Consider the following 16,519-nt stretch of genomic DNA (forward strand, 5'->3'; position numbering starts at 1 on the left):
TGAGGATTTATTTTATTTCCTCAAATAAACAAACTGTAGATGAAACTCCACTGAGTATACACACAATTCCCAGTTCTAGTCTCCATTCTTCAGAAGAGTTTGGGAACAAGTTTGGAGATTTTTTCACTTTTCAAACCTTTTTCACCTTTCAAAATCTGCTTGTAATTTATACCAAAGCGAAAATTCATATTTCAGTTAACAGTCTATCCCCCCCCCCTTCCCTTCATTTTCTTTTCACCGGATAAAAACTGGCTTTCTATTAAAATAGAAAAGACACAATAAGCATCTCAGGAGTGAATTGTAGGCAGTAGTGAACCCATTTTGATTTTTTTCCAAGGTGAAAAACAGTTGATTTCTAAGTTAGGTTTTGTATTCATATAAGTACAGTTTTGGTTTGAGGATTCATTTTCATTTTTCTTATCCTTTTGTTTGTGAGAAATTTATTCCTGTTCTTTGAAACTAGGGGATGAAACAGGAATTATTTTGAATTAATATTAAACCTGTCAAATGACAAAAATTGTCACCAGTTTTGCTATAATGAACCAGCAAATTTTTTTTTGTTTGTAGATAATTAATTATATGACCTGTTTGCCTCAGTTCCTCAACTCTAAAATGAGGGTAATAACTATTGTACCTCTAGTGGAAATAGCTAGTCTTAAAGCAGAAAGGCCCATGTTCAACCCCTCTTAACACACATTGACCCCTATTTGTGACCCTAAGTCACTTAACCTCTAGATGTTCTGTCAAGAGAAAATTCTGGTTTTCATTGGAGGGAGTTTCCTTACTTGGGTATTTCCCATACCAAAGAAATTACAAGTCCAGTTCCTACCTCAATATAAGGTAACAACAAGTATTGCTCTCACTTCTATGAGAACGATAGAAAAAAGATCGTAGGATGAAGTAAAGCATGTAGAATTACCAAACCAAGACAAATACATTACACATCCATTCCAAATAAGTACTACTCTCTGCAGAACTGTCTAGAGGAAGAATAAAGCAATTCACCTCATGGCACAAAGAATTTTTATTTCAGGTAGTGACCTGGGTCTTCCACAGGTTTAAGAGACTTCTTCAGCCTTCCATTCAATTTAGAAATCGAATGAGAGAACTTTAGAAGTAATCTGTACAATTCCTTCAAGTTATAAATTAAATAACAGAGACCCTGAGAAAGTGACTTGCCTAAGACCACACAGCTAACTAGTGGAAGAATCAGAGCTAACATCTCACAAGTTTTACAACAAGCAAATAAAACTAGAAATGCTTCAAATGAATCACTGGATAATGGCACAGTTACTGTAATTAGCTTAATTCATACATAGTAGGGGAAGTGGAGAATAGAAAACTAAATTTCAACAATGTTAATATATTCCAGTGGAATGTTTGAATTATCTCATTCAGTATCTCACTAATTATTTGTTTACACAAATGAGAATACCCAAATGTTTTAGGAATCATGGTAAAATTGCATACACAAAGCTCCCAAAAGTTGCTACTGATTTTTTCTTCTACCACTTAATGAAATGAAAGATATCTGGAGCACACCCTGAGATAGCAGTCTAACCGCACACACAAAACTTCACCATACCGACATCCCTGCTTGGATCACCAGCATGTCAAATGCTTAGTCAGGGTGTGAGAGGCAACACTGATTTTAATCACCATAAAAATTTTAAAAGAACAAATTATGGAAAGCTAAGAAAATTTTAATAATTGGATTAGTTTGACACATAGATAGTTTTTATGGATAGTTTTCTCCCCAGTCAGATCAAAGACCAGCTCTTATCCTATGCCCAAGAAATACATGAATTCCATCTATTCCTATGTATATTCCCAAACCCCACCACACCAGGATCTGTTTAACCTTCCCCTAACTCTAAAATATTTTTTAAATTTTGCCAAGAGCTCTTAGATAAGATAACTTTATGTTGGAATCCACAAACCCAGGACTATTATGTTTTCTCCTTTTTATTCTAATTCAACTACACAATTTTAATTTAAAAAAGCAATTGTATTTATAATTATTTCAGTATAGTCTCTTACAGTAAGAAATATTCAGAATATACTTTAAGTTCTTTATTTCAGTCATTAAAATAAAAATAGAACTTTGTTGTAACAATTTAAAGAAACTCAAGTTTCCAAATTTATTAAAAAAAGATTAACAATTCCCACCTTGTCGTCCATCTCTGTTAATGGTTTCAGAAAGACTGGGGGTGAAGAGACACACTGCATGCTGAAATGTTGGAGAACTCTGTAACATGAGTGACTGGCAATATTCCATGACATTGGCACAAATCTAGAATGGAGGAATAGTAGGCATAAGTACTACACAAAACAAAACCAAGACACAAATCAGGAAAATCCAAAATCCAATAATATTACTACCATTTAATTTCTAAAACTATTTCAAATTATCTGATTCCCAATTTAAAGAATACTTCCAAAATCCTTACCTGTTGCATAGCCAGTTCAACCTCATCTCTCTTGTTCATTCTATCACCATCCACACCATCTTGAAACTTAAATTGGCGTAGTCTGTCTGAACCACCAAAGCGACTTAGTAGTCCTAAGCATTGGCGCTTTAAAAAAAATAAAAAAGGAATAAAAAATTCCAGTTAACATTATCATTGAATAACACAAGGTAGTTTAGAAAAGGATTCATGTAGAATAGAGTATTAATGTTGCAAGTTAAAAGGGGGGGTGAGGGAGACGGGAGTGCAATTCAGACATAAGAAATAGCCAGTGCAAAAAAGTCAAGATGGGAGAAATAGCAAGAAGCTGATCTGGCCACTCCACAGAATAAGACAGAACAAGGAAAAGTAGGGAAAGGCTAAGAACCAAAGAGATATTTGTATTTGATGCCTAGAAGCAATGAGAGTAATGTGGCTGGACTGGGATGTGGGCAGCTGTGTGGAGGATAGATTTAAGAGACAAGGAGAAATATTAGGAGGCTATTGCAATAGTTAAAATGAGAGAGATGAGGAGACCAGACAGTTCTAACCACAAGTTATCAATATGGCTAGTCTACATATATAAAATTAATTGCCACATGTAGGCAGCAAGTCACTTGCTTCAGTTTCCTCAAATGTAAAATGAGTACAGCACCTTCCTCACACAAGATTATTTTAGGAATGAAATAATATTTGTAAAATTCTCTGCATAGTGCATGGTACCTAGAGATACTATATAAATGCTAGTTACTATTATTATCCTAGCAGTACATCCTACTTTGCCAAAATTAACAAGGATGTCTATTTTAAGATCCTAATGTATGATTCTTACAGATTTTATAACTAACATTCTTACTGCTTACCTAATGACACATTAAATAAGCAAATGCCTTCTCTTTATTCTGATAACAAGTGCATTTTAATTAAGCAAACATATGAGTTGCTGGGTATTGGGGGGTAGAAATAAAGGGCAAGAAATAAACTGCCACCTGAGTAAAATCTATACTTGAGTAAAAAAAAAAAAAAAGCCTTAAAGTCAAATTACCATAATCAATTGTACAGATATATCTGCTTTTCAAATATGTCTAAGTGGAAGAGAAAAATCATCTGCCATACATACATGCCATACATACAATTGATAAAAATAACTACACCCTGAAGCCCAAAGTATAAATTGGTATTTTTACAGAAAACTAGTTTTACTCATTATTACTTGTTTAAGGAAATTATTTCAAGATAAAATAATTTAAAAGACATGGCTACATTTTACAAGTACAGAGATACTAGTCTCTTTAAAAGGGAACGAGAGCAGTAAGACTATGTATATATAAAGTAAGGCAGCTTCTCCAGATATAAGCAGTGTATCTATTTTAACTATTTTTAAACTATTTTTCTTTTTCTTTTGATTTTTTTAACTTTAATTTAATTTCAATTTTCTTTTCAAATTTCTCTCTTCTACTTTCTCCTATCTAATGAAAAAAGAGTTACAAACATGCACAGGATATTAGCCACATCTGAAAAAAACTATTTCATTATACTCTGAATCAATACATTTTCTCCTGAAACTTTCACTTTCATCATTTTTTACATCAATAACAGTATTCTATAACACTCATAGGTCATAACTTGTTCAGCTATTTCCCAACTAATAGATATCCCCTCAAGTTTCCAATTTTCACCAACCTAACAAGGGATTAAATAATGGTCCCTTCCCATCATTCTTTGATTTCTTTGAGGTATGCACCTAAGAGTGATATCACCAGGTCAAAGGTTATAACAGGGTCATAATTCCAAATTGCTTTCAAGAACAGACCAGTTCATAGAAGCAGCAATGTTGTACTAACATGCCTTTTTGTTCACAGCCCCTTTGAGATGGTTATTTTCCTTTTCTGTCAATTTGACAGGTATCTGTTGCACTTAGCTGTATTTCTTTCTTCCCTATAAGAACGAGTTCTTTTCTGGAGGGAAGCAGAATGACTAAGTAACAACGTTTTTAAAAAGGTTATTAATAAGGCGCTCATTTTTCTTCGAATGAATGCAGATAGGCCACAACATGACTCTGACAAGGCAAAGTAATTAATATGAACACCTCAGACTTTTCTACTGGACCTGACACTGAAAGCAACTAGAAAAATTAAACAAGTATAGTGTCCATCATCTGTCTTCATGGTACATACACTAAAAATCACTTTTATGTGAATTTTATCACAGAAAACTCATACAGTAACTTAGAATATGGGAATCAAATTTGACATGGGGAACAGGGCTTCACACATGTTTCTAACAAAAGAAACAAAGTAAAAGCTTTCCACAGTGGCAGTAATGGAACCAAAAAATTACATCCCAAGCACAATTATTGCTAAAAGAAACAAAATAAATTACCTGGAATCGTCCTATGTGACCCTGTAGTTCCATCAGAGACCCTTCAGTTACGTCAACATCTAGTTCACTTAGCACTCCTACAAAATACATTTGTAGATTTTTTTTAATTATAATTTTATAATTAACCAAATGAAAAATATTATATTTCTAATATTTATACATCCTCAATGAACCTAGACAGACCTTTGAAATAGATATTTGAATCTAAGTGTTTAAAAATAGATATTTGAATCTAAGGGTTTAAAAAAAAATAAACAACTGAAATATGAAAATGCCCATTTTAAAAAGCTATTTTTAAAGAGTTGAGATTTTTTTTCATAAATTTTCATCATCTCAAAGATTAATGACATTAAAATTCAGCAGAAAAATTATTTTTAAGGAACATTCTGAAACACCAAAAAGTAAGAATTAAAGTATTTGTCATCTATAAGGTCTACAATACAAATGTTCTTTCTCTAGGTTAAAATACTAATTTTTTTTTCAGTATGGATTAAATTCCAGGTTTCTGGACAATTTCAGCACCAGGTTTCATATTCTTCCTCTTCATTTTTAGAAATTTAAGGTTCCCCATTCTCTTTGACTTCTACTCCACACCAATCACCAATAATAGCATGGATATAGCAGTGATTTTATCACTGCAAAGTAATGCTGTCCCTCTAAGATCTCAGCACATAGCATCTGCTCTCTATGTCACAGGGTAATTGAAAAGGAAGGTATCATGGAGGAATTGGCATTTAAGATGAGTTTTGAAAAAAACTAATGATTCTAAAAGGTGGAGGTGAGGAATTTATTTCTGGCATGGGAAGAGCTTGTAGAGAAGAAAGAGTTGGCTGGCCAGTCTGGCTGCACTGTAGTGTGGGAAGGAAAGCAATGTGTTGAAAAAGATTAGAGAGGGGTAAATGAAATATAATATATTATATATATAATTAATATATAGTTAATCCTAAAATTAACAGGGATCCCCTGGAGTTTATTCATAGGATCATCTAATAAGCAAAGAGTAATTAATGTCTTGGATAGAAATGTGCTTCAGGAATAATTCTGTATCAGCTGTGTGTAGATGGGATTAGAGAGGGAAGAGACCCAAATAAGGGAAACCCATCAGGAAACTATTACAATAATCTAAGACATTAACACTTTAAATTTTCATTAAAAATACTTATCAACTTGGAGAAATAAAACCCACATTCAAAGGACATTCAAAAATCATTTATTAAGGTGCAGAATGCCATGATGGCAGAGTAAAGGCCCCAAACTCCTTTAAATGACTCATTTTAAAGCATCAGAATCCATAACTTTTAAGCTGAAGACAACGGGGTCAACAGGAAAGGTCTGTCCACTGGGATAGAAGTCCAGCATAGATCTAGCCCCAGCTCAAGCACCAGTAGGGCAGGTGCCCTACTCTGAATCAGTGGCAGTTTCTGGACCTCTAAGCTCAAGGATACTAAAAACAACTGGGAGAGTTGGCAAAAGGGATAAGAGGGCTTTGGGAGTCCAGTAAACCAGAACTGGACACTAGTCACAGTACCAGCAGCAGTTTCCACAGACTTCCGCCCATAGGAGGTCTTTTTATTAGCACTGAAGAAGGACTTTGTTGCTTAGCCCATTAAACTTAATAGCCACAGTAAAGCAGGGACCCTCCTCACCCCCCCTCTAAGCCAGGGGGAAAAAAAAAAACCTATAGTTAAGTCCCTTGAAGCATCTCTGAAAACAGCTGCCCTTAACCCCTGAAGTTTAGGACATTACTTCAACAAAAAGTTAAAAGCCAAGTAATAGGCTGGGGAAACAACAGGAAAGGATTATGATCATACAATGGTAACAAGAAAGTTCAAAAAATAAGAAATCAGGTCATGAAAGAGCTCATAAGAGAAGCAGAGGAAAAATTGGGAAAAAAATAAAAATGATACAGAAAAGGAAATACAAAAAGCTAATGAAGAGAATGCCTTAAAAATCAAAACTGGCCAATTGGGAAATGGGGTACAAAAGTTCACTGAGGAAAATAATTCCTTAAAAATTAGAATTGAATAAATGGAAGCTTAGAAAAATCAGGAAACAAACCAAAAGAATGAAAAGATAGAAAATAATGTGAGGTATCTCATTGGAAAAACAACTGACTAGATCCAGGAGAGATTATATAAAACTATTGGTCTATTTGAAAGCCATGATCAAAAGAGTGTAGACATCATCTTTTAAGGAAAATATCCTGATATTCTAGAACAATAAAGTAGAAATGGAAAGAATCCACCAATCATTTCCTGCAAGAGATTCTAAGATGAAAATTTCCAGGGATATTATAGCCAAAATCCAGAATTCCCAAGTCAAGGAGAAAATATTGCAAGTACCCAGAGAGAAAGTCAGGATAATACAAGATTTAACATCTACATCAAAAGATTGGAATATGTAGAATATGATATTCCAGAAAGGAATGGAGTTGGAAATACAACTAAGATTCACCTACTCAGCAAAACTGAATATAATCCTTCAGGGGGAAAGGAAAACATTTAGTGAGAAAAATCTAAGCATTTGTGATGAAAAGACCAAAGCTGAATAAAATTTAATTTTCAAATATAGGACTCAGGAAAAGCATAGGGAGATAATCAGGAAAGGAAAATCAAAGGATTTGATAAGATTTATCTGTTTATATTCCTAAATGGAAGGAGAATTGTAACTCCTAAGAAGTTTCTCATTATTATGGTAGTTAGAAGGGAGAGAGAGAGAGAGAGAGGGCACAGCTGTGAGTTGAATATGAAAAAATTAAGGGATGAGTGAGGAATGGACTGAAAGAATAGTTAAGAGAGAGAGGTAGAATGGAATAAATTATCTGTCATAAAAGAAGCAAGAAAGCTTTTACAGTGCAGGGGAGAGGGCAGGAAAGGGCAAGTGAGTGAATTCTTATCAGAATTGGCTCAAAGAGGAAATAACATACAGAGATCTATCTTGACCTATAAGAATGTAGGAAGGGAAGGGAATGAGAAAGGGGAAAGCGATTGAAGGGAGGACATATTAAGAGAGCTTTAAGGTCAGAAGCAAAACACTTGAGGAAAAACAGGATGAAAGAGACAGAATAGAATAAATAGAGTAGAAGAAATAAAGTTTGCAATAGTAATTGGGTAAAGAATTTTGAAGCAAGTTTCTATGATAAAGGCTTCTTTTCTCAAATGTATAAGGAAATAAATCAAATGTATAAAAAATTAAGAGCCAATCCCCAATTGATAAAAGATCAAAAGATATAAACTATGCCTAAAGGGCTATAAAATATCCTTTGACCTAACCATACCACTAGTAGGGATGAAACCCAAAAGAGAAAAAAAAAAATATGTAAAATATATAGCAATTCTTTTCTCAGGCAATATTGAGGGGATACTCCTCAATCAGGGAATGGCTAAATAAATTGTGGTATATGAATATGTTGGAATACCATTGGTCTATAAGAAATGATGAGCAAGATGCCCTCAGAAAACCTACAAAGTCCTCCATGAGCTCATGGATTGAGGGGGATATACTGAGAGACTGTGATAGCAATGTTGTAAGATGAACAGCTATGAATGACTTTGCTATTCTCTGTAATACAAGGATGTAAGACTACTCAAGGACTTATGAAAAATGTTATCCATACCTAGAGAAAGAACTCGTTGTTTCTGAATATAGATTGAAGCATACTTTTTTAACTAATTTTTTCACAACATGACCTCTATGGAAATGCTCTATATTAACTTCACATGTACTTTTTCAATGGTGGAGGAATGGGAAGGGAGGAAGAGTACGAAGAGGAAAAATGAACTGATTCACACTATTAAGTCTTAAGATGTCATAAATTTTGCTTTGCTTCCCAGTTGTCTCACATGTGCGTATGAGTTTTTCCTAACTAGACTGTTTTCTACTTCCATCTCTAAAGCATCTATTATACATTATATACATAATATATTGTAATTACATATATATGCAATATGATACTTACACAGTAAACACTTGATAATTACATTCAGAGCTTTTTACCACTTTTTCACAACTATACTTCTAAAGTTAATCAAAGAAAATTAAATCATATTGCCAAATATGCCAAACATATTGCCAAAGATTTAGCATTTTAGACCATTAGGCCATTCACTGGCATCAATTTCAAATAAATCACCTACACCATCAACATTTTAAAAACATACAGTGAATCTGCAAAAGAATGCTAAAAGTCCATTAAACACAATTAGCTCACCAGGCAATGCAGCTTTGCTGATGATTCCTGTAAGGAGTGCTAGCTCTTGCAGGGACCCCGCACTGACATCCTGACAGCGTAGTATTGCTTGAATGGTGTCAGAGTGGGAGATTAGGAACTGCAACACCTAAGATGAAGAATGAAAGGAAAAAAGAGGAATACAAGAAAGGGATTTTCTTATAATTATTAAAGTAATTTTGGTAACAATTAACCTTGCCCTTCAATAAAATGAATAGAATTATTAAACACAAGAATTTTTTCAGACCCAATCTATGATTCATCAGTGTAGGGAAGCTCCTAATAAGTCCCTGTACTGAAGTATATCAATGTCTGCTGCAAACAGAAAGAAAAGCTACTAAATCTCTTGCACTTACATTTCTTCTTCTTTTTCAAAATCAATTATTTATTTATTTACAAAGCATATGCATGGGTAATTTTTCCAGGATTGACCCTTGCCTAATGTTTTGTTCCCAATTTTTCCCTCCTTCCTCTCACCCCCTCCCCTAGCTGGCATATTACATATGTTGAACCAATATATGTTTAAATATTTATCCAATTATCTTGCTGCATAAGAAAAATAAGATCAAGAAGGAAGGAAAAGAAAAACTGAGAAAGAGCAAAATGCAAGCAAATAACAATAGACAGAGAGAGAATGCTATGGTCTGTTTCACACTCTGTTCCCACAGTTCTCTCTCTGGGTTGTCCTTCTTTCTCCAAATTTTATTTTTAAATAAAACTTATTTTTAGTATTCCTGGAGTTGATGGTATAGATTTAACCAATTGACACTTCCAATCTTATAGATTAAGACATTTTAAGGATAGAAATTTAAAAAAAAAGAATCAGAGGAAGAGTGCAAAAGAATTTACTGCAATTTAGCCTTGCAGGAGTAGGCATTAAGCTGGGAAGTCTGGGTCTGGTTTTTCTGCTTTTTACCTTTACTGTTTATCTTGTAACTTGTGTTACAATGAAGCAGTATGACTTAATGGATAGATTGGAGTCAGGAAGATCTGGGTTCAAGTCCCCTCTAAATATATATCAGCTATGTCCACAATATTCCATTATCATCTCCAATCCCTGTTCTCCATAATATTTTATGACAAATTGCTCCTTAATTGACTCCCCAGGAAAAATCTAGGTTTCTCAAGGGCAAGAACCATATCCTATATAGTAATAACTCATTTATCTGGAGATCAGGCTTTTTTAAAAACATCTTCTAGATGAATGGATGTCCATCAATTGGAGAATGGTTGGGTAAATTGTGGTATATGAAGGTTATGGAATATTATTGCTCTGTAAGAAATGACCAGCAGGAGGAATACAGAGAGGCATGGAGAGACTTAAATCAACTGATGCTGAGTGAAAATCTTCAACACAAAGAAGATGCAACTCACTTCCAGTTGATCAATGATGGACAGAGGTAGCTACATCCAGAGAAGAAACACTGGGAAGTGAATGTAAATTGTTAGCACTAATATCTGTCTGCCCAGGTTGCATGTACCTTCGGATTCTAATGTTTATTGTGCAACAAGAAAATGATATTCACACACATGTATTGTACCTAGACTATATTGTAACACATGTAAAATGTATGGGATTGCCTGTCATCGGGGGGAGGGAATAGAGGGAGGGGGGGTAATTTGGAAAAATGAATACAAGGGATAATATTATAAAAAATATATATATAATAAAAAATTAAAAAAAATAAAAAATAAAAAAATAAAAAACATCTTCTATACCAAAACAAATATACAGAAATATACAGAATACTAAATACAGAGTTGAGATGTATGTTATTTCATTAGCATAAAGGAACTTTGAGAAAAAATTGCTCAACAAATACAGCTGAGAAATTATTTTGCAACTCCATGAAAGGTTAGGAGACTTATTTGTCCAGGTTCATATAGGCAATATGACCAGCTTGTGTCTCTTCTTCCTGATTCAGTAGTCATCTGCTACCCATGGCCAGTCTCTCAATATATCTCCCTCAATCTGCAACTGAATGTAATTATATACTCTACAGAACCGAGAAACAATACTCTAATACTATTACTATCAAGAAAAATAATTGGGATCAATGTAATGACCAACAACAATTCCAGAGGACTCATGATAAAATACGTCATCCACTTGCTGACAGGGAGAATGTAGTTGAGACATTTTTCCTAACATACACAATACTAGAATGTTTTGCTAAACCATGTATATCTCTTCCAAGGGTTTTATTTTTCCTTTCTTTTTTCAATTGGGGTTGAAAGGGACATTAATTGAATTAAATGGAATATTGTTTATTAAAATTTTCCTCAAAAATTTTAAAATAGTTTATTCCCTATATATATATATATATATATATATATATATATATATATATATCTCTGAGATCCTCATATCTACTCTATTCCACTTAACTGCTCTGTCCACTAATCACAATATCACATCTAACAAACTCATAATACTAACAGTAAAAAAAAACTAGCTCATGAAACCTACACAAGTCAATTGATCTCTCTTTACTTGCTCATCCATAAAATGAGAGGATTAGACAATGCTATAGTTCTTTGGAGTAAAGACAGTATCCTTTTTGTTCTGTAATTCAAGAATCTTGGTCAGACCAATTTCTGGCATATAACAGATACATAATAAATGCATGTTAACTAATTCTGATTCCAAAATTCTAAAATCCTTCTTACCTGTCCTGCCGCCTGCAGATGCTGAGCCATACTAGATGTGAGGATGACCTGGCACAACTGGAGAGCAGGAAGAAGAATTTGGCGATATCGGTCCACAGGGGCAGGAATGAATACAGGAGGTTCTCTTATGCCAAATAATCTTTATACATTTCAAAAAAAACAAAAACAATATGACAAGAAGGTTACACTTTAAAAAAAAAAGATCATTTTTATATTCAGATTGATGGAATTTACAAAACAAATGATAGAAAGATGATTTAATTAAGCTATGAATTTCTATTATTGTTTTTCATAGAGACAAAAGGGTATGATTTACATTGCTAGTGCTTGCTTTAACAGCACACATACTAAAATGGGAAGGAAATATAATCTAGATCAAAGGAAAAAAGCTCTTACCTAAACTATATATTCAATCATAATTATTATTATGAATTTTTAAGAAAAAAATTTTTAAAAGAAAGAAATTTCATAAAACCTTGAATTTTCCACTATAATTACATTGCAGGTTTATGCAGATACTATCCCAAAAATATTAAAAACAAATCACTTCCTAATTTCCCTCCCCCATTCTTGATTTCAAAATATTTCTGTATTCTTTATTAATGAGTTCTAATAAGATGTCTTCTCAGACTCTATTGAAATTATTAAGATGACAAGAAAGTTAATGTAGAATTGGAAAATAATTTGAGATCTAATCTTGAAGGTTACAAGATATAAATGATCATAATACCTCTGCCAATCTAAAATTTGGACAGAGGGGCAGATGATCTAAAAACTTTTCCAATTTAGCAACAGGAACCTCACTCTATTAAAAAGACCAACTAAACTTAAAATAGGAAGAAACATGCAGTTTAATAAACTAAATTGTAGGTGAGTTTTAGAAAATACTTTTTGTACCCAAGCTGAAACTAAAATAAGTAACCAACTAAAAGACAATTGAGTAATGTAATAAAATTCGATGGAAAACATAAAATTTAAGACTTGGCAAATAGTTGAGTACATTTCAACATGAAATGTTGAAATGTTGAATTTGGGAAAATGATGAATTCCTAAACAAAAACTTTTGACCATTATTTAAGCCATTAAGTTTTGGTATTATCAAAGATTAAGAGATGATGATAAATGGCTATTATTTAGTGGAACAAAACTTAATGGCTCACCAGAATGCAAACAATATCTTCTCACATAAAAATCAAATTCTCTTGCAACTCAAATGTTCTTTCTGATAATGAAAACTGCATTATTAAATAAGAGTAAAAAGAACAAAGGAATAGATAATTTTGGTCAAGTTTTAATTTTCTTTTGGGAAAGTTATTTTGAAAGTTATGTGATTACTTTTTTGTTTCATAAATATTTCATAAACATTTCCCTCTTTACAAATTCGTATTTCTCACCATCTGCCTAATCATCCACTTGAGTATTTATACTTGAGTTTTTGTCTATTTTTGAACATAGATAGGAATATAATTGTGTACACATGGGCCATTTGTTTGTTAATAGAATAACCTCAACAAAAAAATCAAAGAGTTTGTTTCATTACTCCATACCAATATGCAACTAATATCCAGTCTCTTATCTGGATATTATAGACCCCTCCCTGCCCAATCAGCCAGTGCTGGCTACAACATGGAGACAAAGGAGACAGCAAACAGTTCAGAGACAATTAAATATTATTTATGAATGTTTCTAGGCCATTAAAAATATTATGGTAAGTGGATGACCAAATCATGTTAAAGAAACTTCATTCATTATTATACTGACTTCAAATAATTTGCAAGTAAAACCCAAACTATGAAGAGATTTTGCTTCACAGAAGGAGTCTATTTTGGAAGAGGGATTAATATAGACCCAAAATGTATATTGACTATAATAACATACTTCACTATGTAGCAGAATTTGAATATTGTTTAAGTAGGTTTAGTTATTAGAATAGCAAAACACTGTCTATATATAAGACCTATGACACAGTCTTTTCTGCTTTCTTTTATGTTCAGGGAGCCAGGTTTACAATGAAGCTCCACTATTTGATGAATAAATTATATCAATTTCGCACAGCCCTGAATCTCCAAGCCATGAGATTTTTAAATGAACATTTTTTTCATCTATTCATACAGCTTCCAATTATTTGGAAAAAGACAGTTCAATAAGTGAGTTAATTCTGTCTTTGTCTTTGCCCTTCTACTACTTTATAGAAGGCAAAATTATAATTCATCTATTTCTGAGTTACTTGGGCCCCTTTTTGTTTTTTTATTGCTATGCTTTAATTACCCAATAATTTTGTTATTTTCCACTGTACTGTGAACATATAATATAAATTTTAAAAAACACCCCAAATCAACAAACAAGTTGGACGGGGAAGCAGCCTCAGCCTCAGAAACTTCAAGGAGAGTGTGGGGTCTCACGATTGACCACTGTCAAAGAATGCCAAGCACAGCTGTGCAAACTAAATGAGATCCTAAAATACGGTCCTGGGCTGCAGTAGCAAAGGAGCTAGCATATGCGGTGGATGTGGTAACAGAGAGGGAGAGATCCATCTAACTATGGGAACTTGCAGGAGAGCAGAATCCCTGACTTCAATTCCAGGCAGAGAAGACAGTTAAAGTTCACAGTCACCAAAAAGACTATAAAAGCAGAGCATTTGAGACAACACAACTGGAGTTCTGGCCATGGCTTATAGATGGAGAAGGAGTAAGGTTAGGCCCCAGGATAGAACTCAGTCCCACAAACCCCAAAATTTAATCAATTAAGAGAAACAGAACACAAATTAGAGAAAAAAAGCAAGAGGAATCCAAAGAAAATTATGAAAAGTCAAACAAGTGGAAAAAAAAAACCAAAAATTTAAGGAAGAAAACTAGTTCCTCAAAACTAGAATTGGGCAAGGGAAAGCTAATGAAAGATGTTTTAAGACGCAAAGAAATAATAAAACAAAATCAAAAGAATGAAAAAATAATAGAGAATGTGAAACATCAGAAAAGCAACTGATGTGAAAAGATCAAGAGACAACATAAAAATTGCTGGGGGAAAAAAATGTTGATACAATGCCCTGGGGGGCAGCTAGGTGGCGCAGTGGATAGGCACCAGCCTTGAATTCAGGAGGACCCAAGTGTGACCCTGGGCAAGTCACTTAACCCCAGCCCCAGGAAAAAAAAAAATACAATGCCCTGAAGTTCTAAAATAAGTTAAGCCGAAATAGGGAAATCCATCAATCACATTTCAAAGCTCCTAGATTATGGAGAAAATATCGTAAGCAACAAGAAAAAAAAATTTTAATATCGCAAAGAAATAAAAATTACAAAAAACTCAACATGCCCTACATTGAAGGACATTAGGTCTTGGGATACTATATAGATTTCATAGCACAAAAAAGCTGGGGTTACAATCAAAGGTAACTTACCCAGCAACATCAAGTATGCTTAATCTTGAATTTAAAAAATGAAAAAAAAGACTTTCAGGCATTTATGGTGAAAAAGAGCAGAACTGAATAGAAAATGCAATATAAGATATTTTATATGGCCAAATCTGATCTAACAAAATAATACATGATAAATACTAATAAAAAATAATATATGATAAATACTAATACATATAATATAATATAATAATACAAAATATAATAATAAATATAATAAAAATAACAATAAAATATAATAATATAATACAATAAATAATAATAAAATATAATAATATAATATAATACAAAATACTAATACTAATACATGATAAATAATAATACATGATAATAATAATAATGCTAATACATGATAAAATCTTTCTGAAAATTGAGTGTAGAATGCTTTGTATAATATAACAGCTGAATTGTATTTTAATTTGTTTGAATTAATTGAATTAAATAAATGAATTCATTTTCACTGGCACACTGACCCTTACTCCACTATCCCCAAACTGAGAGAATCCTCCCATTGGCTCCCACTACACTGATACTTACCCCTGATGGTCTATTTCTGGACGCATGTCATAGACTTGGCACTGTGCCAGCCTCACAATCACACCAGACTTCAGCAGCTCTAATGCTCCTTGTTGTATTTTGGCCACTCTTGTCAAGAATGCCTAAAAAGGTAGAAAAATGTATTAAGCACCTGGAGAAATAAATACAAAAGTGATGACCATAACCAAAAAGTTACTCTCTCACATAAAATCAGATTCTCTCAAAAAAACTCTGAATGATTAAAAATAAAAACTGGCTAAAAGAAAGCAAGTGTTTTTCCATGAATGCCTAGATGTGGGCTGTTAATGCAACTCCTCTATTTTATATAAAACTAGATGAATATGTATGATTTAGGATTTGAACCAAACTAATAGAATCAAAGCAGTAATAACAAAAATTTTCAAAATTCTATAGCAGTGGTATTAGCCAGTTGGTTCTAATGGGAACATGCCAACCCTACCCTTTAACACCAAGAAAATAAAGGTCCAGGGGCAGCTGGGTGGCACAGTAGATATAGCAACCATCCTGAAGTCAGGAGGACCTGAAGTCAAATCTGGCCTCAGATACTGAACACTTCCTGGTTGTATGACCTTGGGCAAATCACTTAACCCCAAATGCCTCAGAAAAAGGAAAAAAAAAAAAAAAAAAAAAAAAGGAAAAGAAACATCCACTTTATATTAAACACATTAAAAACACTGGATTTGCACTACTGATCAGAGAAATGCAAATTAAGACAACTCTGAGATACCACTACACACCTGTCAGATTGGCTAAGATGACAGGAACAAATAATGATGAATGTTGGAGGGGATGTGGGAAAACTGGGACACTGATGCATTGTTGGTG

The 16,519-nt window shown here is 33.3% G+C and overlaps 1 protein-coding gene across 1 annotated transcript in view; it reads right to left on the minus strand.

Annotated features, from left to right (window-relative positions):
• Positions 1 to 16,519, minus strand: part of NUP205 (nucleoporin 205) — a 77,820-nt gene that overhangs the window by 8,860 nt on the left and 52,441 nt on the right. Inside the window, 6 exon segments of the mRNA XM_074267835.1 lie at positions 2,170 to 2,293; positions 2,451 to 2,576; positions 4,830 to 4,906; positions 9,040 to 9,166; positions 11,728 to 11,866; positions 15,674 to 15,795. Coding sequence (XP_074123936.1) covers positions 2,170 to 2,293; positions 2,451 to 2,576; positions 4,830 to 4,906; positions 9,040 to 9,166; positions 11,728 to 11,866; positions 15,674 to 15,795 — 715 coding nt within the window.

This window comes from Sminthopsis crassicaudata, chromosome 5 (genome assembly GCF_048593235.1).
Source record: "Sminthopsis crassicaudata isolate SCR6 chromosome 5, ASM4859323v1, whole genome shotgun sequence".
Taxonomy (NCBI): Eukaryota; Metazoa; Chordata; class Mammalia; order Dasyuromorphia; family Dasyuridae; genus Sminthopsis; species Sminthopsis crassicaudata.